The following is a 25,381-nucleotide window of genomic DNA, read 5'->3' on the forward strand; positions in this document are numbered from 1 at the left end:
CGAGGTTTTTCCGCATTCGCTTTCACTGGTCGGATAAAATGTTCGCACAAACGTGATTGTGAACGGTCCGATAGTTGTAAGTAGGACTTGTAGTGGGCACGTGGCACGGACAGTGTAGGGTTGTAAGCACCTTTTAGTCGGTTCTTGTGGCTAGGCAACCTTTGCACCTAACTAGTAGTAAGTACGGAAAGCAGCTTTGGAATATGACGGTTTTCCGTTACCGTTTTCATACGTAGCTTCTTCTTGAACATTATGTGTATCTCTCTGTCGGAGAGATATGGTTGACTGCGACTGTGAAAGATTTCTTCCGGGTAGGAAATCTATGGTAGGGCAGAGCAGAAAATGACGTCCCAATCTGCTGTGACGTCCTTACTGTTAATCCTTTGACCTATAGCAGCCAGACGGGCAGGGGAGCCTTCCCACGCAAACAAGTGTGACAATGTAAAGGCATGACCGGGATGACCCTGGGTTGGGTAGTAACCCTAAACCTCCTTCAATACTAAAGTCGTACAGACGACAGTCACGCCCATCGCTCTCAATATGGAAAGAGACGACCATGGACGACACGAAAAGGAGAGTCAAGGCCTTTTCCTTGCCCCAACGTATGCACGCACAGCTCTCTGACATTCTCTCTCCACAGAAGCTTCTAAAAAGCCCAATTGCTTGATCTTCGGGAGTCAAGATGACTCGCTTTTCTTGGTCGCGGCTGGTGATGGTGGTCGTTTTGGCAGCAAGCGGCTCGGTGCGCATCCAGGCGACGCCGGCCACGGTGGCAGAGTGCCCTGCTGGCTTTGGGTCCGAAACAATGGTCCGACTATTACCATCTCAAATTAACGATGGATACTGTGACTGTCCTACCACAGGGCAAGATGAACCCAAAACGCAGGCCTGTTCGGGGCAAGACGCATGGCCTGGACAACCGTATGAGCCCGACTCCACGAAAAGGTGCGTAAAAACTGTGGTGGACTCGCCACCATTCCTCGTCGGCTAGTCTCTATTTCGATTCGCATAATGTTCTTTCTCACTTTTCCGTATGCTGGTAGTCACCGAGATCCTCTAGTGTTCGTGTGTCCCAATCAGAGCAACTTGTCTATTCCGCCATCTCGGGTCGACGATGGCATTTGCGATTGTTGTGACGGTGCCGACGAGCGCCCCGGGACTTGCGAAGATAATTGTGAATCCCTGAGACAAGCCGAACGCCAGGTTCGTCAAGTTTGGCAGGACGCGTATACGGCTGGTTCGTCCCGCCGGGCGATGGAATTGACCACTTTTGCGAACGTCCGAGCGGAAACATTGCACAATCTAAGGCTGGCCGAGTCGGACGTCTATTTTCTGGAGCAGGAGCAATCACAAACCCAGCAGGAACTCGAAGAGGCCAAGATCAAAGCTTGGAAGTCCCGCCAACACGTACATAGCCTGGCACTCGCCAACCTCCTGACCGCAGAACCGGGTGCGCCGTTTAGAGGCATGTTGTCCGTTTTGACCAAATCAGAATTGATTTGGTTTATCACGCACGCCTGCCAACTGGCAGGAGAAATCTTGGACACCACAGAATCGGTGGATGGCGGAAAGACATGTGTGCCACTGCGACTGGCTGGTTTGGATGCCTCTTTACTCTGGCAATCTAAAACGTACGACTTGGAACGGATCCTTGATGCCAACCAAGGGGACACCGATGAAAGTGACCAGGCGCAAAACGAACAGTGGAGTCTTCTAGTGGAACTCTTAGAATATAATATGGCAAATGAACCCAAGATTTGGAATCAATCCACACTGCAACAAATGCAGAAAACACGCCGTCGACTTATGGAAGAAGACGCGGACTACGACTCCATGGACTACCACGATGATTATTTGGGTGCCGATGATGATTATGACTATGCAGGGGATGATCTGGACTACGACTACGCCGAAACGGAAACGACGGACGATCTACCGGCCCCGGATGACGCTCCCACTGACGGCAAACGGGAGGAGTTGATGTCCTTGATACGAAGTCAGCCTTTTTCTCACGGGCGTGTGACGTTTTTCGACGAATCTTCCAGTTTGCTAGAAAAGATAAAGGCGATTACAGATGCCGAAGAGCAAGACGACAAGGAAGTGGATGAGGAAGTATCAGACAGCGTACCACCATCTTTGGATCCAATGGCATTGCCCATGGTCCGCAGTCAACTCGAACAGCGCCAACGTCGCGTTCAACGTGGTTTTAGTTATGCTGTGTCGGCGCAAGCTCTTTTGGAGGGTCTCGAGCGGTACGCATACGCTTCAGAGGAGGATGAGGTACTAGATTTGTACAGTCTGGCCATGGGTGTCATCAACCATGGCCAACTCTCCACCACGCACGTCTGGCAAATTCTCCTTGGCATCATACCTGAACTGGTCGTCGAAAACGCGATGCAAACCTGCGTGTCTGCTTTGGCTTCCTCCTGTCCACCGCGGAGTGTGTACAGATCCATCGGTGAAGCATCAGTTCCTATTCCTGCACCACTGCTTTTGGAAGCAGGGGAGGCCTTTTGCACAATGCACGCAACCCCCAATGAGATGGAGGACGTATGTGTAGACTCTAGCATTGGTACAACTGATATTCCTTCTTCCGTCCCCGATGGTCTGCTCGGATATTTCGAAACCAAACCCCGCGATGACAGCGACGCTTTCAGTCACCTTTTTATGAATCTTTCCTTGAATGGCGGCACGGAAACTTGGAAGAAAATTGAAGCACTGCAGGAACGCCTAAGGAAAACACAAGAAGATAAGAAGGACACCGAGGCTCGCATGGGAAATATGGAAGACTCAATTGGAGGCAAGGATGGACCAGGCACTACACTTGGAGTAGATGGAGAACTATTTGCACTGAAAGACCAATGCTTCAACGTCGAAGCTGGAAAATACATTTACGAGATTTGTATTTTTGGTTCGGCGGCCCAAAAGGAAAAAACCGGCGGGAGTACTAGTTTAGGTGAATGGATTGGTGTAGACATCGAAGCGGAAACGGGTCGGAGGGTGTGGAAGTGGGGGAACGGTGCCAAGTGCTGGAACGGCCCTCAACGATCCGTCACGGCCTTTGTTACCTGTGGCTCCGAGACAAAAGTTCTTTCGGCGGGAGAACCTGATACTTGTCGCTACGAAGTTGAAGTAGAAAGTCATATCGCGTGTGACGAATCATATCGGATGCGATACGGCTTAGAGTAGAGTTGCTTTCTTCTAAGGTTTTTGCATATGTTTTTTGCGTGAGTAGAGTCTGAGTTGTCTGACCCCTTACAATTAGTAGTTGAAATGCTGAACTTTTACTTTCTACAAAACCGACTGCAATCACATGGTAGAGGAGCCTAAGAAAGTTTTCGTCGGCGGGAACATAGATGGACAGTGAAGTGTATATTCGAAAAGTTGAACGCCATACCTATTTGTGCGCAACACTTCCAGTTAGTGTTTCGAACGATTTCATCAAAAATGTGAGCGGTTGAAACGGGCCGCTGAAGCACGTCCGACCATGGTCAGAAGAAAATAGCAAACCCAGACAACCAGGCGATCCAAACCATCATAAATTTTTGCGGAACGATACTTTTTCTCTTGCAATGATTGAGCTCACAGCACTGCGACCAACCCTTGTCGGTGCGTTGCTGCCGATGTTCTGTTTAGTGGCGTGCTGTTGCGAGGCGTTTCCGGTATTACCTCGCGTTCTTTTCCGACCAGGTTCTCCGCCGTCACAGTCAATACCAGCCTTGTCGGCTTCCCAGTTGCTCGAGTTTGTGGAGCCCACAACTGGCGTCACGGTGAAGCTGGTCGGCGCAATGCACTACAATCCTGCGTCAATCGCCTTGGCGGAAGAAACGATTCGCGATTTAGCTGTGCAGGGTCGCTTGGGATCCGTCGTGATTGAAAGTTGCGACATTCGTTGGAATGCCACCATGGATACGGATCCTTTTTTGCAAAAGCTACTACAGTCTGAGATGCGTGCCGCTCACGATATTGCGTTGGCGTACCAGCGACCGTTGGTATTGGGCGATCAGCGGATTAACATTACGACACGTGAACTGGGTGCTGGTTTGAAGGAAACCTTGACTCAACTTTTGGATCCGGTCCAGGGCTGGCGGGCATTTTGGGGAAACGTCACGACCGCTCGCCGAGACGCCATTCCTGTGGGTGACGGTTTTCTCAGCGCCTTTGCGTTTCTGGACCCCAAGTTGCTCTTGGCTGCACCGGTGTCGCTGGCCAAATATCCGTTGTCCTACGTAGCCAAGGCGCCCGTGACGAGTATTGCCATACTGTCCTTATTATTCTTTGCCGACTCGGCGTATGCGGTTCCCGTGGACGATATGACCACCACGGATTGGGTGGGTGAGCTGACGGGAGCCGCCCTGGAAACTGCCTTCTTTGCGCGCGTCTTTCTGAAAGAGCTCCTGGCCGATCGGAATCCCATTTTGGCCCAGAACATTCTGGCGCAGTGCCGGTACTACAGTCCGACACCGGACTTGCCAATTTGGAGGCGACTCTTCCACGGGAACGCGAAGTTCGATTCGCGACGAGACCAGTGCGTCTACGCCGAAGACAGCGTGCTGCCGCGATACGAAAACAGCGGAAAGGTCGTCGTGGCGGTGCTCGGCCTAGCGCACTGCAACGGTATCAAGAAACTTTTGGAGGAACAACGTGTATAGCCAATAACCGAAGACCAGTCAACTTTCGACTAGTAAATTTGTCCGGTAGAAGTTAAGCCTCTGTACGTACACACCAAATGTGAATTCAATAGTCTTTTTGGAGCTGTATCTTGTTTATGGCGAGGGTCCTGTACTAGATCTCAACATTCCTAACATTTGATTTTACACGAAGTCTAACTGTAAAATGTTGAGCTGTGCGATGCAATTTGGCGGTGAATGCGTCGATCGTGTGGGGATGGCTAGTACGCACCCCTTTTCGTGAATGAGACCCACACCCACGACTCTCTGCTTCGTTGTCAGGCCTAATACGATTAACTGTCGAAGTGCGAGTCGACTAATATAAAAACGGCTGTGAGGCCTTTTGCAATTTACTGTCAAACGAGATTTGCCGAGCCGGTTGCGTCGACGGCTTCAAAATTTGGCTCTTTCGACAATGAAAATTTAGGATTGACAGTGAAGATTGAATGCTTTCGTACCATTCAGGAGGGATGTCAACTGGTGTATTGTACTTCCAGGTCCATTTGGACCCCGAAAGTCCTCCAATGTTGTAGTTTGTTTTTCAATCGTACCCAAGTAGCCATGGAACATTTAAGCTGCCCAAGCGATATGTGTTCGAGTTGATGGTGTTGAACACGTCAACGCTTGACTGAATGGTGTGTATGCTTCAAGAACTGGATAGGCTTTCTCTCATGTTGCTGGTGTCTGGTGTCGCATCCCACACACTTTGTTGCTTAAATGCTTCAATGCTCTTGGTCTCGAAGTGGGAACGCAAACGCTCCCACAAAAAATCCAAGTCCACCAAAACGCTCCTCATGGATCTCTTTCCCAACAATACCAACATTGAAGGCGCTACCATTATCAACGCGTGTTACGGAGGCACCGCCGCCCTGCTCAACGCTTTTTATGGGTTGTTTTTGACGAATGGGACGGCCACTACGCCATCGTCGTCGCCGCCAATATTGGTGCCTACGCACGCGGCCCCGCCCGACCCACTAGTGGGGCTGGCGCCGTTGCCATACTTGTGGGACGCGATGCGCCCTTGTCCTTTGACCCATGGACCCAAGCCACACACCGCCAATGTTTGGGGCTTTTACAAACCCAATCATACTGTGAAATACCCAACCGTGGATGGCGCACTCATGCTTCAAGCTCTAGAAGACGTCTACACTCGCTTTCCCGAAAAAGTCACCCTCCGAGACGGCGCCACGCACAGTGGAATACAATTCAAGGCCAAATCACCCAATTACCTTGTCTTTCACGCACCTTACAACAAACTCATGCAAAACCTATTCCCACATTCCCCTCAGCGCGACATTTACCGTCGCTACTGGCAGCCCCCTTGCTCCACCCATTGTCCTGCGGGAAGCCAAACGGGATTCCGTCTTGCAGCCTGTGACAGGTAAACTGCAGGTTCTGGCCAGCACGCGGGAAGGCACACACCAAAGCTTGGCGTAGAATTGCCTTTGTCCTTACGGGAACTGCTGCCGGTTTGCCCAAATTAGACAACGAAAGTTCCGAGGGAAACTCCATGTGGGCTGCGGAGGAAGAGCACAAGGCGCTAGCTGATGCATTCAGCAAGCAGAGAACTGCCCGTATTCTGACCAGCATTCCTCAGGCAATTCCGTTTGATTGTCCTGTGAAGCTTTTTGATGCCTTGCTTTGTTCAGACAAAGAGAAAACACAAAGCAAGAATGAAGAGAGGCGAGACACTGTAATGGCCATGACGGATTGGACAATCCGTTTGCTGGACATAATCTGGAGAGACTAACCGAGTCGCGAACTTTCCGACAACGACAAAGGCGCCTTTGCACAACTGGTTTCTCGTGCACGCAAAACAGAATCAGAAGGAAAAGACCCTACGAGTTTGATTGCAAATTCTTGTTCCGCGTAATTGTCCTGGGCAACGCTCAGCTTGCTCAGTTAGCCGGTTGACGAGGTCCCAACATGCAAAGCAATGCCGCCTGTGCCGGTACGACATACTGGTTTCTGGACGTGCTCAACAAGTAGTGGTTGTGGCCGGGGATAATGCTGTGGGAGAAACGCTGCTGCCTTGGTTGGGATCCGGATTCCGCGCTTTGTGCCACTACAGCTGTTACTGTGGAAGACGCCGCTTTGCCGTTCAATAAGCGTCGATTCGGGCATGTTGCTGCTGCTGGCGGTATGGGCTTGGTCCTCAAAACAGAGCTGAGTATGGTAAAAGACTATTGCCGTATCCGTCCTTCAGCCGTCAACAAAGGTGACAATGAAAGCAAAGCCGGCGTTGACACCAAAGGCTTGGAAATGGCCAATACGTTGGGGCTACAAGTACACCTTAGTGATTTTGCATTGGAAGGTCTGAGGACTCTAGTATAAGGCATGATGGTTCTGACAGAGGAAGAGTGCCAAGAATGGCTCACAATTATAATGAGGGATGCTACAGTCTTTAACATTTTCCTATAGAATGCTTCTCATGATGACAAATAGGTCTCACTATCATTACTTGTTCAGCCACCAAAATTTTGCCTTTGTTTCTTTTTGTCTGTCTCTTAGATTCTTGCTCTTTGAAGGACTGTAGCTTGGCCTGAGCCTTTGGCCTACTGGTTCTTTTCCAATAGCTGGGCCAATACTGTAATCTACCATACCTGACCCTTCTGCAACATGTTTCTGTAGCAATTCCAAAGTTTCCTGCATTCCTTTTGTCATTATGTCAGCAGCTTTTGAATTGAATTTGGCAAGTTTTGAGATTTCCTCGTAAAAATGAAGATTGTTTGTGTATGGACTTTTACCCGATTTTGAGAGATTTGAATCAATTTCTTCAACCTGCATGACAGTTACATCTCCAACATCCATTTCACTATCCAATTGAGTTTCAATAGCATACCCCTGGGAAAGGCTGGTCAACTCTTGCACCATACCGCTTGCTGCAGGAACTGTTTCCTGTTCAGTGCTTTTATGCACATAACATCCAGGTTGTCGTGAAAAAGAATCAGCCCATCTGCTGTACTTCTGGATAATGGTGGGCTCGCTTGGAAGTGATCTCTTAAAATAGTTGTACTCTCTCTCACCCTTTCCAACTTCCCACTGATTTGTGTTTTCGAAATGTGGCCCTGGCCGCTCCTTCTTATACAATTCCTCTAACTGGTCCGACAGATCATGATATCCAGGTCGATGCAGGTAAACATCCCAAATTTTTGTCCATCTCACAGAAACGTCTGTTGATTGTGGTGGTCGGTTAAGTACTTTGTAGATGTGAGCACATGGAGAAGCTTGTCGTTGGAACTTGCCGCAACTACATTCCAGATAGAGTTCACCTTCAATTTCCGTAATTTTTACGATGCGGGTGCGCTCAAACTGTGGAATCATAAATTGGCAAAAGTTGCTGTCGTTGAAATCCTGGTAGGTCTCGCTTGGAATTTGGTACCATGCTCGCTTTACCCAAAATTCTTTTGGACCCGGGCAAAAGAGGTCATATTTTTTGGCTGCATTGAATTCATGGGATATGGTTTCCTGTATGCAATCTACTAGGTCGGATATATTGGTGTAGTTTGCTGCCTTTGTCTTCTTTGTAGCATTGAGGTTATGAACTGCTTTTTGTTGCCTCTTCACTGTTCGCAATTGAGTCCCTTCGTTTATTGCCCGTGTTGCTTTTGGCACCGAAAAGTTTGGCTTGACCCCATCACCCCGTCGTTTTAGAGCACTGTTCTCTGCTTCTCCGTAGGAACTTGCGGACGTGTTGAATGCTCTCACGTTCAGAAAATGGTATCGAGCCCAGCGTTGCTCGTGCGGAAACAGAGAGGACGTCAAAAATGCATTTATCTGCGAAACAAGGGCACAACCCATTCCGCCCAAATTTGTATCAAGTGCCTCCGGAGATTTCAGCCAGTCAATCAAAAGCCCAGTTGACAAATTGTACTCCTCTTGCGTCTCAATTTTTGTCATCCAGCTTTCTATCCACTTCAGGACCACATGGAATAGAATTTTTGCTTTTGTTCCACAGTTTCCAGTCTGTGCTTTCATAAGACTGCCGCGATAGAGTAGATGCCAATGGCATAGTTTGTGCCGACACAAGCTATACCAAGTAGGTATTGCATCTAAAAAAGTACCATACTCTCGCGGGTCTCCATCAGTAATCAATAGACGCATTCTGTTCAGCCCCTGTTCAGGTAAGAGCTGTGGAATGCATCTTGTCCACACCCATCGGAAGGCCCAACGAGATTGTTGCGGTAGAAAGGCCCAAAGTGCTGTAAACGTGTTTTGATTTGATGTCTTTCCCGAAAACAAAAACAGCGGCCGTTTTGCATTGTTGGTACCTTCTGTCACATCTGCTACCATGATCTCGGAATAGCGAGCAAAGATTCTTCTACTCTCGTTGTTGGTCCAGGCCACTCCTAAAAGCATTTTTTCGTTGCCCTTCAACTTGAACGCCCTCCGCGTCCTATCTATATAGTCATCAAGCTCTCCCCTTGGATCAATAGCATCTAGCACCTTTTCATTGAGCACTTCTTGTTGGGCAATTCCTCCAGAGATACTCCGTGTACTGGTGTGTAGGTGCCGACGTCCAGTTTTTGCCCTCTGCTTGTAAACAGTGAATAAAGGGGAATCTGGTTCATCATATATGGCACAGAAGCTGACATCCGGGGTGCTCTCAAGATAAGCTAGAAGTTGATCCGCTTGCGTCGTGAAATTATCGTTTGCACCAAATTTGTTCCGTTCACCTTTTTCAGCTTGCATCCGTATATTTTTTAGAGATGAACCTGACAAGATATCTCCAGTTCGTATGTTCAGCAGCCGCCCAATCACGCTTGGTGGGGCATTACTTTTTGCTGCATCAAGTGCTATTTTTACTTCACCACCGTCAATATAGGAAATACTCTTTTTTACCTCACATGGATCCATTGGTAAATGATGACAGTGAAACCTGCAGCTGCCTTTTACACCTCCAAAAAGACACCATTGTTTATGTTCTGTCATCCAAAAAATACTGAACCGAAAAGGACACTCTTTTCCCTTTTGTGGACGTATGAAGGAAACGTTGCGATGTTTTATAGCCACATTGGATAGACTGTTTTGTTTTGTTTTGTACCTATCCGCATCATGGGATCTACTTCTAAAGCATTCAAAACGTAGTCGCCTCTTTTTTGCATCCCATCCTCGTTCGACTAAGGGAAACTTTCCATTTGCAGCAGCAATCTTAATGGCCTTGGCTAGACTATTTCGGCAATTTGAGGTAGAGTCGTATCCTTCCGGAAACATAAAACACTCTCCAATGCGTTTACAATCTAGACCAATGTAATCGCATAGATTAACTTCCTGCCCTTCTTTCGATGGAAAAGGGATGCACTCAGTCATCCACTCCTTCTTGCTGGCAATGTTGTTGTCAAGCAATTGCTTCAAAGAGCAATCCATGTTGCAATAGAAGGGCACCTGCAACGCAATTTTTCATTCAACTATGGTGACCTATATCATTGTCAACATTCTGTTTGGGGGCTTTGCCGGCTTGGCATTGCTCTTTTGAATCCCAATAGGCCTCAAGCAATGGCCTCAAGCAACCTCGCTTTACAGAGTCGTGGGTGTGGGTTTTATTCACGAAAAGGGGTGCGTACTAGCCATCCCCTCATGATCTGAGAGAATGAACTTTTCATCTCTGATTGGGCTGGTGTCCATTGGTTTCTATCCGTCCTCAGACAGAGTGATAAATATATGTTAGGTCAAAGGTAAATGTCACTACGACTATCGACCTTCTTTGCAGACGACTGATTCACTGTCGCAATCAACAGCGGTATCATGGGACAGCAGAAGGAAGGCGTCCTGGAATTCCTTTGCCGCAGGCAGCCAATAAACTTACTTCCATCGATTCGATTTATCCCTGGGTATAGCTTTAATCGACGACGACGATGATGATATTGTCCTCTACCGCCGCTCGTGCAACTGCCAAGGCTTTGAGTCGACCCGGTTCTCGGGCGTTGGCTTCGCAAGCGGAACACAACTTGACGAGGTGAGTTGGGCACTAAATAGACGTAGAAATATGGACTCCAGGAAATTTCGCCATTCCGAATGCTCACATTCTCATCACGCATATTCTCTCTCCCAGTGGTTTTAACTTTTTATCCGACCAAGACCGTATTTTTACCAATTTGTACGGCGAGCAGGATTGGCGTTTGCCCGACGCCATTAAGCGCGGTGATTACCACTTGACGAAGGAAATCATGTGCATGGGTCCGGACTGGATTATCCAGGAAATCAAGGACAGTGGGCTCCGGGGACGCGGTGGAGCCGGCTTTCCCTCCGGGCTTAAGTGGAGTTTTATGCCCAAGGAGACAGACGGAAGACCCTCCTTTCTGGTTGTCAACGCGGACGAGTCCGAACCCGGTACCTGTAAGGACCGCGAAATCATGCGCAAGGACCCGCACAAACTCATTGAAGGTTGCATCCTGGCGGGCTACGCAATGCGTGCCCGAGCAGCCTACATTTACATTCGTGGAGAGTATTTCAACGAAGCCGTAGTGCTGGATGAAGCCATCCACGAAGCGTACGCCGCCGGACTCCTCGGGAAGAACGCCTGTGGTTCGGGGTACGACTATGACATCTACCTCCATCGAGGTGCCGGCGCCTATATTTGTGGAGAAGAAACGGCTTTGATTGAAAGTCTAGAAGGCAAGCAAGGAAAACCTCGTCTCAAGCCTCCGTTCCCGGCGGGTGTCGGTTTGTTTGGATGCCCCTCGACGGTAACCAACGTGGAAACCGTGGCCGTGGCCCCGACGATTCTTCGTCGCGGTGCGTCCTGGTTCGCCTCCTTTGGGAACGAAAACAACCGCGGCACCAAACTCTTTGCGATTTCCGGTCACGTCAAGAACCCCATGGTCGTGGAAGAAAGCATGTCCATCCCGCTCCGTGACTTGATTGACAAACATTGCGGTGGTATGCGCAACGGCTGGGAGTCCGTCCAAGCCTGCATTCCGGGTGGTTCCTCGGTCCCGGTCCTCAACAAGGACCAGTGCGGCGAAGCGCTGATGGAGTTTGACGACTTGCGCGCCAAAGGATCTGGTCTCGGTACGGCCGCTGTGACAATGTTCGACAACACGGTCGACATGGTGGGTGCCATTCGTCGCTTGTCGCACTTTTACAAGCACGAGTCCTGCGGTCAGTGTACACCCTGTCGCGAAGGCACGGGCTGGCTGGAAGATATTCTCATTCGGATGGAAAAGGGAGACGCCGACAAGCGCGAAATCCCTATGCTTGAGGAAATATCCCGCCAGATTGAAGGCCACACGATTTGCGCCCTCGGGGACGCCGCCGCCTGGCCTGTACAGGGACTTCTGCGTCACTTCAAAAAAGATATCGAAGACCGTATTGACAATCCAAAAGGCTTTGATCACGAAGCCGCTTTTCAAAAGGCCTGGAGTGGCGATCCTTTCGACAACAACGCCTGGACTAAGGAACACGGTGACGGCAAGACCTACGCCGCGGCGTAATAAAACGGAATTGTGCAATGGATAAGAGTAGGAATATCGTTGACTGAAAATACCTCATTCCAACAATATACCGTAGGACCCTCCCTCTCTAGCTGGAGTGTATGCACTCGTTCTTCTCTCACTTTCCGTTTTCGGGTAGTGGTAGCTTCGGATGAGATCGTTGGCGGTTTGTCTGTAGGATTGGGTGTGTGAGAAGATTGTCTGTCCATGACGCATGCGCGTAGGAAACGAACAAATCTTGCCCGCTGCATGGCCCGTGCCGTGCCGTACGATACCACCAGGTCCTTTTCACCCCTGCCAACGAGTGACCCCGCGAAGGATATCCCTTTTGGAATTTCGAGCCGTAGCTACTCTAGCGATTGGTGGATGTTGTTGACACCGCGATCCAACGAACCCAAAAACTGTGGTCTCGATCCACACGCCAACACCGACGGACACACACCACCGCATTGACTGTGAATTCATACCTTCCGCGTACGTTTTCAATAGCATTCGCTCTCTTTAGTAGTCTCCACCGGAACTCCTTGCTAGTAGTAGCTGCGACTGCGACTACTAATACTACTCATACATTTACTTGCAATTACAGCTAGCTGCTATCCATTCCGGTATCCATTTCTTTTATCTATCCATTGATCCATCCGGCTAGCATGCGGATCCTCTCAACTTCCATCGCGACCGCCGTATGGGTGCTTCTGTCCAGCCAAGAATCCTTCGGGTTCTCCGTACGTCCCACAATTTCCCACCGGATGACAACCGCATCGATCGGCAGTGGCACTCACGGTAGTACGCGTCTGTGGGCGTCGTCTCCGGGAAACAACGACGACGATTCGCGTCGCGACTTTCTGACGCGATCGCTCGCGACGGCCGCCTTGGCGAGCGGCGGATGGTTTACCGGTACGGGCGTCGGCTACGTGGCTGATCCTCCCGCCGCCGCATGGGCCTTGACGGGCGTCAAAAAGGTCAACGCCAAATTGGCCGGTTACGGCTTGCCCCTCGTGAGCAACGTTCCCGACGGACTCACGCCGCTGCTGGAAATCTACGGCAAGGGTGTGAATCGGTTCCCAGTCCTCGTGCAGTTCAATTATCCCGTTACCTGGGTCGTTACCACGCCCAGTAATAATGTGAATGGTGAAGACGGCACGGTCCAGGCTGGGGAATACAATAAGGGCGACACAGCCACATTCTTTTTGTACTCGGAACCCGGCAACATCAAGGACGTTACAACGCAGTCCAAGGAGTTCTTCGAAAAGGCCCTCATGCGGTCCATTGGACAAAAGGGCGACAACATGTACCAAAATTTCAAAGTTACCAAGCTGGAACCCACCGTCAAGGACGGAAAGCCCTACATGATCGCCGATTTCAAGTACCAACTTCTGACCGGCGCCGGCTTTGAAGTCGATCGTAAGGGTGTGGCTAGTATTACCAGTCAAGGGGATGCTGTCGAAGTCTTGTGGGCCGCCTCCACCGCCATTCGGTACAAGAAAACCGAAGAAACACTGCGGAACATTGTCGCGAGCTTTCGTTGTTACGCGGACGGGCTCAACTTTTCGGATGAACTCGTTGGTAGCGCCGCCTCTCGGGGATTGGACGGATAGTAATCCTCATACGTTGCGCATTTAAAGAGAAGATCAACTATCAAGGTGCGCACCACAAACGTGTTTTTGTGATGTTGATCAAAGAAACGTTGCTGCGGAAAGACAAGAGAGCAAGTCGAACAGACCAAGGAGACTACAGCGAGTATGTAGAGTAACAACGGCCGTGATGCTAGTGGTAGTAATGCTAATTCCAAAATTAACGAGCGAATTAGGTCGTGCTTTGTCCACATTCTATCAAAATGCAGTGGAAGGTATACAACTTGTTACACTCGTGGTCTTTTGCAATCAACCGTTTCCAACTCCACGGCGGCGTCTTGATCCAAATTTGTCAAAACTTGCAAAACCTTGCGACGTAGAGCTGCCAAACACATCTTCTCTTCCACACAAATTGTCAACCCATACTGGAGTCGTCGTTCCGTCGTCCAGTCCAGCGTGCCAAAACATTTCCCATCTTTCTTGGAAGTTTCTTGCTTCAGCAACTCGCGTAACTGTCTCTGATCCTCTTTGAGTGTGCGACCCTTGACGAGTGTCTCGTATCCTGTGAGCTTTGTTTCGATTATACGCAACAAGCTGGTACAGACTAGTTTTCCCAAAAAGTAATCTTCCAGAATGCTCCGATCCAACAAGCCCGACGCGGCTTCTTGGTAGGCACACTGAGGTAAAAAAGGCAGACAGCACAACGTGACGAGCTCGTCCGTCAAAGGATTCGCGGCATCAATGAGTAAGTCATCCGAAATAAAATCCGCTTGCCGCGACCGATCCACCGCGACACTCCAGACTTCGTCTTCCATGTTCTGAGCCTCCATGGATGCTGCCAGTTTGGTGGGAAGACTCATTTCTTCGATTACTTGGAAGCAACCTTCCATGACTTCTTGTTTGCGTAGAATAGCGGGTGACAAAGTATGCATGGTCAAGTCGTTCGTAGATGGTTCGGGAGCAGTACTATTACAGCGGTTCATCATTGTTGCGCGAGGAACGAATCCGAATGTTTGCAAAAATTGGCTAGCCGTCAAATCATCACCATAGCTGTGAAGTATTTCTTCCCCCAAAGCAATTTCCCGCTCGGCAATCATAACAAAGGCGTCAGGAAAGCGTTGCAAACTTGTACAGCGGAGTTCGGTGCTGTGATTCAACAAATCAATGAGAGGCAACAGGAACGGACCGGGGTAGGCTGGTTTGGTACGAGAAGTGTCGCCCTGTACTCGCTGTTTGTGCAAAGACGATTGCTTGGACTCCTCTATTGCTGTTGTGGATAAATGAAAGCCTCGAGTGGAAAGACACTGACAAGCAACGGAAAAACGATTATACTCGTGTAGCAAGTGATGCAGTTGATTGTTCTCATCTGCATCAATGTCTGTGGCTTGGTGCGATTCCACAGCAAGGATACCACAATAGACTAAATAAGGTCGTATCTGTTCCTTAAATCGTTCTTGCATACTTTTCTCGCTGATTTGCCAACCCACGGCCGCACCTCCCTGTGTACTCGTACCGTTCAGGTAATCGTGAATTTCTGCCGTCGACCATTCCCATACCGTTTCGTAAAAGGTCGGTAGTGAGGCGAAATACGGATAAAAGGCTTCGTCTTCCTGTGCCTCCCAAAAGGCGGCCAAACAACGCAACCATGGAGATGCCTGTCGCTGAAATTCACTTGTCGTTTTTCTTGCTTTTACAGCACAATCGCTGTTAGCGGTGGATTGATTCTCCGTCTTTATATTCCACGTCGTTGGTAGCGTCTCTTCGTCGTCTCCATGAATAGCATGCGATACAGGCAATCGGATCAAAATTTCACCCTTGTGGATTGGACTTATTGCGAACACTCCGCGATGATCAGCCTCAATCGTCCGCAGAGTCAAGGCCGGGTGGACGGTACCTCGATCATCCCCGTCCGTCTCGTTATGTTGGCTTGCATCACGATGTATCCAGGTAACCAAATTCTTCCACACTGTAGCATCGTCCTTTGACGCGGTGGTCGCGTCGTCTGTCATTATCGCTCGCTTCAGGCTAAAAGAAGCAGGTGACTGTGAGAATGAAATAACGGAGGGCTGGAAATACCAAATCGGCGGGCCACAATGGAATTGATATGGCGAGCGTCGATCCATTTTGGAAAGGTAGTCCGGTTTTTTTTTTAAAGGCTTTTTTCGTAAATGAAGTCATAACATTATAAAGAATTTGCAATTACATATCGGTGAATACTTTACAGCTTGTGTAATGTAAGTAGGAGAACAAAGCAATACCCATAATAATCTTTCCTTTCGCAGTCAACCCATAACATATTGTCGTCTAAATGTCAATTCAGTATTGTTCTACAATTTACACAATTTATGTAACTGTTTAAATGAATCTTTTCTTGGTAGTGTAGAGTCCAATGTAAGCGTCCGTCGCTCCAGCCGCAAGCATGGGTTTGAAACGATGGAATGCAAGGCAGCTCACCGGTCCGATCCGGTGACTCGCCATTTTGCCGTGGTACCGCATGACCTGGAATGCGTCGCCGTCCAGAGTCAATAACTTAATGAACTGAGCGTGCGATCCAGTGGCCAGTATTGGAATCTTCGAGTGGACCGCAAAGCTCGTCATGGTGCTTCTCTGTGCAGCAAATGTTCGAATACTTGAAGACATACGTAAGTCCCAAATCTTTATTTCCCCGGATATTGTTCCCGAAATGAGCTCGTAACGGTTTCCATACGCAGTGAACGAAGTCGAAACGACCCAAGTCTTGTGTTCAGAAAACTCAGTAGCTCTCTTTCGGCGAGGTCGTGTAGGTTGGCTAGACTGCAAGCTACTGCCTGCCTGGTTGGTGCGAATATCAAATATCCTCAAAGCTCCATCGCTAAAACCGCCGACAACGATATCCTGTCCAATGCCTTGATATCCTTTAGGCCCGGGCCCCATTCCAAGTTCATCGTAATCCCAAGCAGTCGTCAAAGTTGTCAGGTTTGCGTCTGTGTTGGTCTCAAATTGATTAGAAAGTTTTTCCGATTCTAGATCCCAGCAGCGCAGAGTCTTGCTGCTGCCACCAGCCAACAATGTCCCACTGTACGATTGCCATTCGCAAATGAGTCCACTACCGCGTTGTCCCGCTGTCATGGGAGCGGCTTGAAAGGCTGAGATCAACTTGGCAGGTGTTCTGCATGCCTCTCCGTTGCTCTCAAGGAGGTTGCCCCACACGTGAACGTTGCCAGTGTCGCCGCCAACCATGAAAAGACTGGATGCGTGTTCATTGATCCAAGCCGATGTAGTCAATCGAGCCTTTTTTGTTTTGCTATTGAGAAATTTCGTAAGCTGTTTGCCGGAGTTTGTGCACCACATTGAAACGGCATCTGACGCGCCGCAAGCCATCAGTACATCTTCATAAGCATGAAACCGAACCATAGACGTCATCTTGACTCCTTCGTTGCGTAAAAGCATGTTTTCTTGTAGCTCCAGCTCGCCCTTTTTCAAAGTGGCTTCTTCTTCTACTGCTAGCAAAGCATCCTCGCTTTCTTGTTCGTAAAGCATTTCTTCTATACTTTTTCCTTTCGGGCCGGAAAGTTTCGGTGCTAGCAAAGCATATCGATCCGACAGTTTTCTGGCGTTTTCGCGAACCGAGAAGTTCCGTCGCTCCAAGTAGATCTTTGCTGCGCCTTCAGGACTGAGAGGGTCTGTATCAGCTGGAGTATCATCATCTACAAACTCAAAGTTTATGTCGAAAGAGTCCCTTTTCCACTCGAAAAATTGAGACTTCGGAAGTATGTAATGTACGGGACCGCCTTTAACCATATCTTCCTTTAAGACTCCAGATAAATTCATATCAAGGGCATTCTGCTCCATCGAGTGAGCTGTGTTCCTACCTGTTATAGATTCTGAAGCAACGCGACGTAGATCGGCTTGGGGTGACTTTTGCATGACGGCGGAGGGTTGCTGAGTGGGGGCTTCGCTAAGTGGTGGAGTTGAATCGATAGAATGGCCCGCAATGCCATCGGAGTCCTGCTCCTCTTCGATCCCTGTCAAATTTGATGCCAGTTTCTCAGCGCGCAGCGCTAGACTCTGGCGCCCCTTGTCATCCCGATCGCTGGTAGTCAATCGGCGGCGAAGTAAATGCTCAAAGACTACGCACACGATATCGTTTGCCGCCTTAGCAATGAAAGGAAAGGGGTCATTGTGCTGCAATAACCGCAAGATGCTCCAAACCAGTGCAAAACGATCGCCTGTTTTGAGATCAACGGCAGGAGGCAAAGAAACATACATATTTCTATCTTCATTGCTTGCTGCGGTGGAGGCAACGGATACAAAGGCATCAAGATATTTTCCAACTGCTCGTGCTAGACCGAGTGTAGCTTCGTACCGTACTACAACACTCGCGTCTTCAACTGCTTTCAATAAGACCTCAATCGTTAACAAATCTAGATCGAGTCGTTGATGATCTTCATAAACTGACGGGCTGAGTTGCCGCTGCTCGAGTATCGGTCTGTTCTGAAAAGTGTCGGCGTCAAGAAGAGGTTGCTTCGCCTGCGGGTTCATCAAGCCACCACCGGTCAGAAAGCCACTGGGTCTATTGACATTGGGAGAAGGATTAGGCGTCTGGCCCTGCACCATGTACTGGGGTTGCATTTCTTGTACGTTTTGTGATTGCATTTGCATAGGCTGTTGGTTCAGACCAGCTCCCGGCTGCGCTGTAAAGTACTGACCATGAAGAGGTGCCATCGGTTGCCCAGGAAATGGAACACCTTGGACAGAGTGAAGTTGTCGGGGCCGCCACTGAAGGCTCGATGTACCACCTTGGGAAATGAAGGTTGGCTTTAGGGCTCCCGGTACCGTAGTCGCGGGAACACTTTGCTGAAGTTGCTGAGGGTTTAGTGCGGGGGTAGACTGGAACGGTACTCTGTATTGACCTGGGTTGTTCTGAATCGGCAGTGAGTGACTTTTCCCTGTTTGTTCATTTTTCGCGGAAGTACCGAGGAGGCAACCAAGAGCATAGCAAACTGCGGCTCGCACGTCCGGATCTTGGTCACTCATTCGCACAAATAGGCGTGAATGTACACCAGCGTTGTACGCTTCAGCCTGCGTTGCATTGTTGTCTTTCATCATATTCGCGATGCAAATACATAACCAAAGTCGAAAGCGCGCTGGCAAATAAAGTTCCATATCGTCATACTGACATTTTTCTGTTTTTTCGTAAGCAGAAAAGAGCGCGCAGAAATGATTATGGAGGCGAAGTCGAACACATTCGGACTGCCCCATAGGGTAACCACAGCAAGTAATGGACAAGTCGAACGCAGCCAAGGTTCGCTCCCGAGCGGCTTTGGCTTCTTTAACTGAACCATATGCATCCGGGTCCAATGTCAAATACTGGACAAAGTGGTGAAGAATTCCGTTTTTCAGCATGTCAACGCGACAAGAAGGGTCGAAAGCCAAGATAGATGCCCAAATACCAACCAATAAGCTCTTGTAGTCAGGAGATTGCAGCAATTTCGACACGTAGGGAAAAATTCCCAGAATGAGTGACAGGTTAACTGCCCATGGGCCAAATTCTAAAAACCGCCGAAGGAGGTGCAACGCACGAATACGGTGTGTCTGACTAAGTAGGACCTGTAGTACCATTGGCAGCGGTTCGGGTGGCTCCAGCATTCCGAGTTTCAACTGCATCTTATGGATTGACGTAAATTCTAGCCATACTTCAAAAGCTGTCAATTGCTCTGAGAAAAACGGTGATGAGACACTCACTGTGTGATTGGTGGGGTGCCTGGAAGTCTTTTCTGTAGGAGCCGGAGCCGTATCCACGTTTTTATCGTCGTCTATATCATCCCTGCCTTCTGCATCATGATTTCTTTTGCTTTCTATCAGATGGTTTCCGAGCACTCCGTCATTCATGAGCTGCACCAACATTGTTTCACAGGCCAAGTCCCAAGATTGCCACAGTTGATGATTCGAAATGCCCGGTGGCAACGGAGGATAGGATACCGGGGTGCAACCCATCGATCGCAGAACTCGGTCAGCCAATAAAAAGTTACGAAACATACTGGACATCAGCAAGTCGTGACGAAAAAGTCGCTGAAATAGCGGTTTGGGCAGTACGTTCCAAGCAATTGAGTCCGTTACGGCGGCAAATATCCAATTCAATTCTCCGAGTGGAGTTTTTCGATCGTTGAAAACACCAGGAATGTGATCTACTGCATCGGGGTGAAGGGAAGCCATGCTGACGGGGTTCCTTTGAATGAACCACCGAAGAGCAATCTTGAGTGGAGTGGTTAAACACGACGTAAAAATGTCGACGGGATAGTCTGGGTTCATGGGTAGCCATTCGCCTTCAGAGCAAGGACATAGTACGACTGTGTCGCTAACCCACTCCGATGCTTGTTCCCTGAGATTTGTCGGTTCGGTCTGAGCTCGCGATGGTGTCGAGGAGGGTGCAACCGAAGGATCGGCCATTGGCGCCGTAAAGAAAGGCACTAGCACGCCAGCGGAGGAACAGTCCAAAACAACCTTGGCCGGTAATAGTCACGAATGAAGTAAAAATCGTCAGTAGATACTCAACAGCTACCGAACATCTGCCAAAAGTACACACTTACAATACTGGGTTTTCCCAGCCACGTGCGAACATCTGCAACCGATAAGGCAATGTATTCTGTACGCTTGGCGTCGAACGCCCATATTTCTCCGTTGTGGGTTGGTCTCGGCACACCATGTCCGTGGTAATGAAACAAGACTCTCTCGTTCCGGGCGTGTCGACGGAGATGCTGGCAAAGGCTCCGTACATCTTCCATGGTCGGATCTACCGTCCGTCGTTTGCGCAACGGCCAGGCCGTGCTGGCTGTCTGCCACTTGGAATACTGTTGCTCAAGGCGTTCTCCGATTTTTTCGCGTGCCGTGGCCGCACGTTCGGCGTTGGGGTCGATCCAAGTATGAAGCACTGCACAGGGATGAGGTTTATCCACAACATCTGGAGGATCCATACCTAAATTGAGGGCCAAGACGAGACCGATTCCCACAGTCCTGGTTCGATCCGTAAGGCGCCAGTTCGGTTTGACGTTGGACGCGTCCCGGTCGTCGTCGTCCTCCGCGAACCATTGAAACTTGGGAGTTCGGTAGGGAGGAGTCCCCGTCGTCGTGGTGTTCCGTATTCGCGACGATTGATGGGACGAGGCGGCCGCCGCACGCAGGGCGTCCGTGCTCAAGGAGCGTGGTAGCATACGGAACGAGCCGACCCGCCGTGCGATCCCTCCGCCGGTGGCATCCCCTTCTCCCCGTGGTACCGATCCTGGAGTCGATGTTGTTACCACGGCAGGGTTCAATGCGGACCTGGAAGGTGCTGGTGCGATGTTGTCCGTAGATACTTCCGCCAGCAAATGTTCCGCATTTCCTTCAGCAAGATACGGGGCTTGCATTCGTTCACGGTAGTAGATGTTTTGAGTCGCCATGACTTGGAAGAAAAAGCCGCAAGTTTATGTACGAACGTACTGGGGGGCTGCACCAGTTGCCTCGTGTCCTTTAACTTCTTTCCCGTACAGGTTTACAGTCAAGAGCGAGGCCATAGGTCCAAAAGCGAATCGGGTGCAACCAACAAAGGTGTGAAAATGATTCCGCCCGTCTCGTCCGTTTCCTGGGCTCGCCGTATCATCATACCATTATAGAAAGATCTCTGAATTGCCTGACGAGAAAGCGAGTGTCGCAGTTCGTATTCAAATTTGATTTATCCGGACGACAGCGATACCTTTTTATTAATGTTAAATACGATTCATATCAATGTCAAATATAGGTAGTCGACATTAATTCCCGGCTCTTCTTTTGTCACGGATTCAGAATTGCCCACCCTGAAATGGCAATGACTGTGAGTTCAATCTCACTGTCAATCGCAGGCAGTGAGTGGGGTAGCAAGTCTCAACAGAGACTGATTGATTAAGTGTGAATAACTGCCGATGGCGGCAGCGAAGGAGCAACCGGACCGCTTGTGCAGGGACCGACCCGATGTGAGTCCAGGAGTAGCAAGGAAACTAAACCGCTGATTCGCAAGTTTCGTGAACGTGTACCATGGTATTTCTTCTCAAAGGGTGTCTTCCTTCGAAAGCGCGTCGAAGAGGTCGACAGCCTCTTCCCCACGCTCCCGACCTTGCCATTATTCCGACTTACCGGAGCGTCCCGCGTCAACTGAATCCACTACTGACCGCCTGCTGGAATCAGGAGTGGGAAAGTGTGCAAAATTTACTGGATTCGTACCCGGAGGACACGTACTACAAAACCGATCACACTGGGCGCACGCCGTTGCACCTGGCTACCATGCCGGGCACCACGTGCCCGGCGCCTCTCGTTCGGCGCATGATCCACGCAAATCCGCACGCCGTAGTGGAATGCGATCGGCACCAGTTCGGTGGCACCCCTCTGCACTTTGTTTGTGGGTCGCATCACGTGCACGACTCCAATCTGGTCCAACTCTTGGTACAAGCCGCTCTGGATACGCATGCGCAATTTCCCCAATCCATCCCCACCCTGCGCATTCACGGATGGTCACCTTTTCTGCTCGCCTGTCGCAAAAACCCTCCAATTGCCACTATTTTGATCTTTTTGCGGGTGCAGAACACGCGACCGGATGGACTATGGATGGTGCCGTGTACCGGTGGGGAAACGTACCTACAGATCACTCGTGCACGGATGTCGCGCGACCAAACGTCACAGTCGCCATTGAACGCGTTGTACTACAGTAGCATGATGGAGCACGCTATCGTTCTTCCAGAATTTGGTGTACATTTTTCAGATCTTTCAACTTTACGGGATATGACCCGAGTCCTATTCGAGTTGGATTATGAAACGATATCAACACTGAAGGAGCACCCAGATCCTACGGTATCCATGTGGACAAAGTGTCTTTTGATTCTTCGTCAACACGTTGACGATCTTTCGTTTTTGGTGCACGCACTTGCGTGTCTCCACTTCCCAGTCACGCCGCTTCTGAAACTCGCGTGTGTTCTTTTCCCGGAACAAGCCTTCTTGTGTGATGCCAACGGCCGGCTTCCTTTGCACTTGGCGTTGGTGGAACAATGGAAAGAATGGCAGGGCACCATGGAAGTCTTAATAGCGACGGCTCCGGAAACAGTCAGCATCGTGGACCCCGTATCGGGATTGATACCTGCTTGCCTGGCATCCGCCAGTGCCATGCATCATTCGCATTTAATTTCCATGGAATACGTCGAACTGGAAATTGTCTTTCGACTTTTGCGTACCGATCCAACCTCTCTTCGCATACAACAAGAGTTTTTTCGAAGGTGGAAGGGACAAGCATGACCAAGTCTATGCATTCGTTCTCGAACGAACGTTTTATGCCAGTGGCTACTTGATCTTGGCATTCTGCGAAACGCAGTGCTTGACACTGCCTTACAGTGATCCGCAGGACTCGGCACGAGCAAGAACCGGGCACTGACTGCTAGCTTTTACAAGTAGCAGATCCCATGGAGAGGGGATGCGCGGGTATTCCACTCGGTTGGAAGGCAAATTGTTGAATTTGCACGTTGAAGGCCAAGCTGCCGAAAAAAGTTGTGCTAGAATCACAGCTTCTCACGAAAGAGAGGCATTCAATTAAATACTTGGAAAACTGAAAGGAAAGGCAAGTTGATTGTAGAGCGTACTTTATCGTTGTGGAGCCTTTGTAAAAGAGCAAACTGTTCCTAGAAACTTCCGCTGGGAGGTTGTTTTGTGACAATCCGATTTTCTCACCGGTTTCCGTAGTTGGACGCGATACCTTTTTGGCCTACAATCGCTCCTTGAACTTTGGTGTCTAATTCGACTTGGAGACCCTGGTACTCGCGCGCTTTCAGATACTCCGCCGCTGCACTGTGGTATGTAGTGAGTTGACCTTTTCCCGGCAACGAGTTCAACTCCACATTCTCCTCTGTCTGCCCTTTCACGGTCGGAGCCGATTCGTAGCGACCAGTAACCAGAGAGAAATAGGGAGCATCCGATTCATCGTCTAACTCCTTGGTAGTTGAATTGAAAGCTTCCGTAGTATTGTTCGTTGCTTCAGCTTGTAGCAGGTATTCGTGGACATCCAAAGCGTAGTCTACAGAACCCCAATCCGTCACTCCCAACGCCATGCTTAGCTCCAATGGTGTTAGAACGGGTACCGGGAACTCGCGATCCTCTTCCAACAAGGAATGCTCAGGACAAGCTACTAGGACAAAACAGTCAATTTCGGCGAAGTTGGCCAATTTGGCAGGATTGATTTTCCCAACGACCAAGGTGTAACTAACCCGCTCGTGATCCTGGATGAGGCGCCGTAGATTGTAGACAATCTCACGCATGCGTGTATCACTCAGATTAGCGACCAGAATGCCAAAAACAGCTGAGTGTTTGGCCTTTTGCACCAGATAAAACCGGCGATTTAGGATTCTTTGGAACTTTGGCGATAGCTCTGTTACTAGCGACTCGTCCACAGGATTCCACACCCAATAGGCAGAGGGACCACTTCCCGACAGGAACCTTAGTACAATGTTTAAGTACTGGCGATCCAGGTCATCACCAATAAACAAAAATACAAAGTCTGAGTATCGCAAATCTGTAGGAAGTTCCAGTCCACCAACGACGAAATTGCCAGGCCCTGTCGAACCCCTTTTACAAGTCGATATAGCTAGATTTGACACTTCATCAGAGATGGGACACTCTTCAGCTGTTGACGCGGCTCCTGCTTGGCTCTTGCAGCAATCAGTTTGCGAAGACCTAGCCGCCTTTGTAAGCTCAGAGGACTCCGTTGACGACTTGCCGCAAGACTCGGTTAGTTTTCCACAACCTGAGAATTGACTGTGAAGTGGCTTATAGTTAGTAGCCCTTGGCGGGATTCTTCCAAGTGTCACGTGAAAATTCTCTTCCTCCAGCTTGGATTGCAATTCCTCCATGGCGTGATGATAACCGACATCGTAAAGCACCAGCATTCGCTCTACAGACTCCACCTGTGCTGCCTGCTTCGCGACTACGTGTTCCACGCAGCGCTGCACATTGATTGGTGATCGACCGAAACTGTATAAGACAGGTACCTGATTGCTCGGGCTGAGACAGGCGTGTCCAAAATGTACCAAACAAGTCGCTTCCAAATGAGCTGCTGCTACTTGGTCTGGGCAGCAAGCTGCGTAGGTGGTGTCACCAAGACAAAAGACGAGAGCGTTGGGTAAGGCTTCCTCCAAAGCCCAGCAAACGGCTGGTGCGTCATGCAAAAGCTCGTCCGGGAATTGCAAAGCCACACGATGACTCCAAACGTCTTCCCTTTCTGATTCTTTCTGTCGCGACGGCGGCGGAAATCTCTGAATTTGTTTTACAAGATAATCGATTTCGAAATAGTCATGTACCGAAACGGACTGGGCTCGAGCGGATGTTGTGACAACATTTGACGTCGCCGACGCTGCAGCTTCTTGCATAATGCGAGAGCCGTCGTCAAACATTAGCTGCGGTGGCGGTGGTCGTGAATCCGATTCCGTCATACTTTCGATTGGAGATGTAAATTGCTATGAATAGACGGACAAGTAGCCTTGAACAATAATGTGCATCCATTTTGGAAGCAAGTTACCACCAATCTCGATAAGAACGAGACTGAATACATTGAGCCCCAATGGTCGTAGATTCTGGATTCCCTGACTGTGAATGACATTTTGAGGAAAGCAAGGTTGCAAAATGCCTCGGGAAGTGACAGGGAAAAATTCCCCTATGTAAACGCCGGTCATTTTGAAGA

General features: G+C 49.5%; 9 protein-coding genes across 9 annotated transcripts; 6 read left to right on the forward strand and 3 right to left on the reverse strand.

The window, feature by feature from the left end:
* Positions 1 to 580: 580 nt before the first annotated feature.
* On the forward strand, positions 581 to 3,189 carry PHATR_54169 (alpha glucosidase II; the record flags this gene model as incomplete). The annotated part of the gene is made up of 2 exons (XM_002186033.1): positions 581 to 945; positions 1,044 to 3,189. The coding sequence occupies exons 1-2, from the start codon at positions 683 to 685 to the stop codon at positions 3,187 to 3,189; spliced, it is 2,409 nt and encodes an 802-aa protein (XP_002186069.1). The 5' UTR covers positions 581 to 682.
* Positions 3,190 to 3,572: 383 nt separating this feature from the next.
* PHATR_33277 (predicted protein) lies at positions 3,573 to 4,652 on the forward strand (the record flags this gene model as incomplete). The annotated part of the gene is made up of 1 exon (XM_002186034.1): positions 3,573 to 4,652. One exon carries the CDS (start codon positions 3,573 to 3,575, stop codon positions 4,650 to 4,652), a length of 1,080 nt encoding a protein of 359 aa, XP_002186070.1.
* Positions 4,653 to 5,341: 689 nt separating this feature from the next.
* PHATR_33278 (predicted protein) lies at positions 5,342 to 7,004 on the forward strand (the record flags this gene model as incomplete). Its single annotated transcript, XM_002186035.1, has 3 exons — positions 5,342 to 5,661; positions 6,063 to 6,363; positions 6,660 to 7,004. 3 exons carry the CDS (start codon positions 5,342 to 5,344, stop codon positions 7,002 to 7,004), a joined length of 966 nt encoding a protein of 321 aa, XP_002186071.1.
* A 123-nt stretch (positions 7,005 to 7,127) lies between these two features.
* Positions 7,128 to 9,527, reverse strand: PHATR_43943 (predicted protein; the record flags this gene model as incomplete). Its single annotated transcript, XM_002186323.1, has 1 exon — positions 7,128 to 9,527. The coding sequence occupies one exon, from the start codon at positions 9,525 to 9,527 to the stop codon at positions 7,128 to 7,130; it is 2,400 nt and encodes a 799-aa protein (XP_002186359.1).
* Positions 9,528 to 10,481: 954 nt separating this feature from the next.
* On the forward strand, positions 10,482 to 12,156 carry PHATR_43944 (predicted protein). Its single transcript, XM_002186036.1, has 2 exons — positions 10,482 to 10,626; positions 10,723 to 12,156. The coding sequence occupies exons 1-2, from the start codon at positions 10,526 to 10,528 to the stop codon at positions 12,101 to 12,103; spliced, it is 1,482 nt and encodes a 493-aa protein (XP_002186072.1). The 5' UTR covers positions 10,482 to 10,525; the 3' UTR covers positions 12,104 to 12,156.
* Positions 12,157 to 12,550: 394 nt separating this feature from the next.
* PHATR_43945 (predicted protein) lies at positions 12,551 to 13,904 on the forward strand. The gene has a single exon (XM_002186037.1). It carries the CDS (start codon positions 12,751 to 12,753, stop codon positions 13,696 to 13,698), a length of 948 nt encoding a protein of 315 aa, XP_002186073.1. The 5' UTR covers positions 12,551 to 12,750; the 3' UTR covers positions 13,699 to 13,904.
* A 57-nt stretch (positions 13,905 to 13,961) lies between these two features.
* On the reverse strand, positions 13,962 to 15,788 carry PHATR_43946 (predicted protein; the record flags this gene model as incomplete). Its single annotated transcript, XM_002186324.1, has 1 exon — positions 13,962 to 15,788. The coding sequence occupies exon 1, from the start codon at positions 15,681 to 15,683 to the stop codon at positions 13,962 to 13,964; it is 1,722 nt and encodes a 573-aa protein (XP_002186360.1). The 5' UTR covers positions 15,684 to 15,788.
* A 198-nt stretch (positions 15,789 to 15,986) lies between these two features.
* PHATR_18549 (predicted protein) lies at positions 15,987 to 20,693 on the reverse strand. The gene is made up of 5 exons (XM_002186325.1): positions 20,244 to 20,693; positions 19,534 to 20,157; positions 18,597 to 19,425; positions 17,328 to 18,077; positions 15,987 to 17,195 (listed from the first exon to the last, which is right to left on the reverse strand). The coding sequence occupies exons 1-5, from the start codon at positions 20,625 to 20,627 to the stop codon at positions 16,030 to 16,032; spliced, it is 3,753 nt and encodes a 1,250-aa protein (XP_002186361.1). The 5' UTR covers positions 20,628 to 20,693; the 3' UTR covers positions 15,987 to 16,029.
* Positions 20,694 to 21,578: 885 nt separating this feature from the next.
* On the forward strand, positions 21,579 to 22,950 carry PHATR_43948 (predicted protein; the record flags this gene model as incomplete). Its single annotated transcript, XM_002186038.1, has 1 exon — positions 21,579 to 22,950. Exon 1 carries the CDS (start codon positions 21,703 to 21,705, stop codon positions 22,948 to 22,950), a length of 1,248 nt encoding a protein of 415 aa, XP_002186074.1. The 5' UTR covers positions 21,579 to 21,702.
* Positions 22,951 to 25,381: the final 2,431 nt, after the last annotated feature.

Source organism: Phaeodactylum tricornutum, chromosome 3 (assembly GCF_000150955.2).
Source record: "Phaeodactylum tricornutum CCAP 1055/1 chromosome 3, complete sequence".
Lineage (NCBI taxonomy): Eukaryota > Bacillariophyta > Bacillariophyceae > Surirellales > Neidiaceae > Phaeodactylum > Phaeodactylum tricornutum.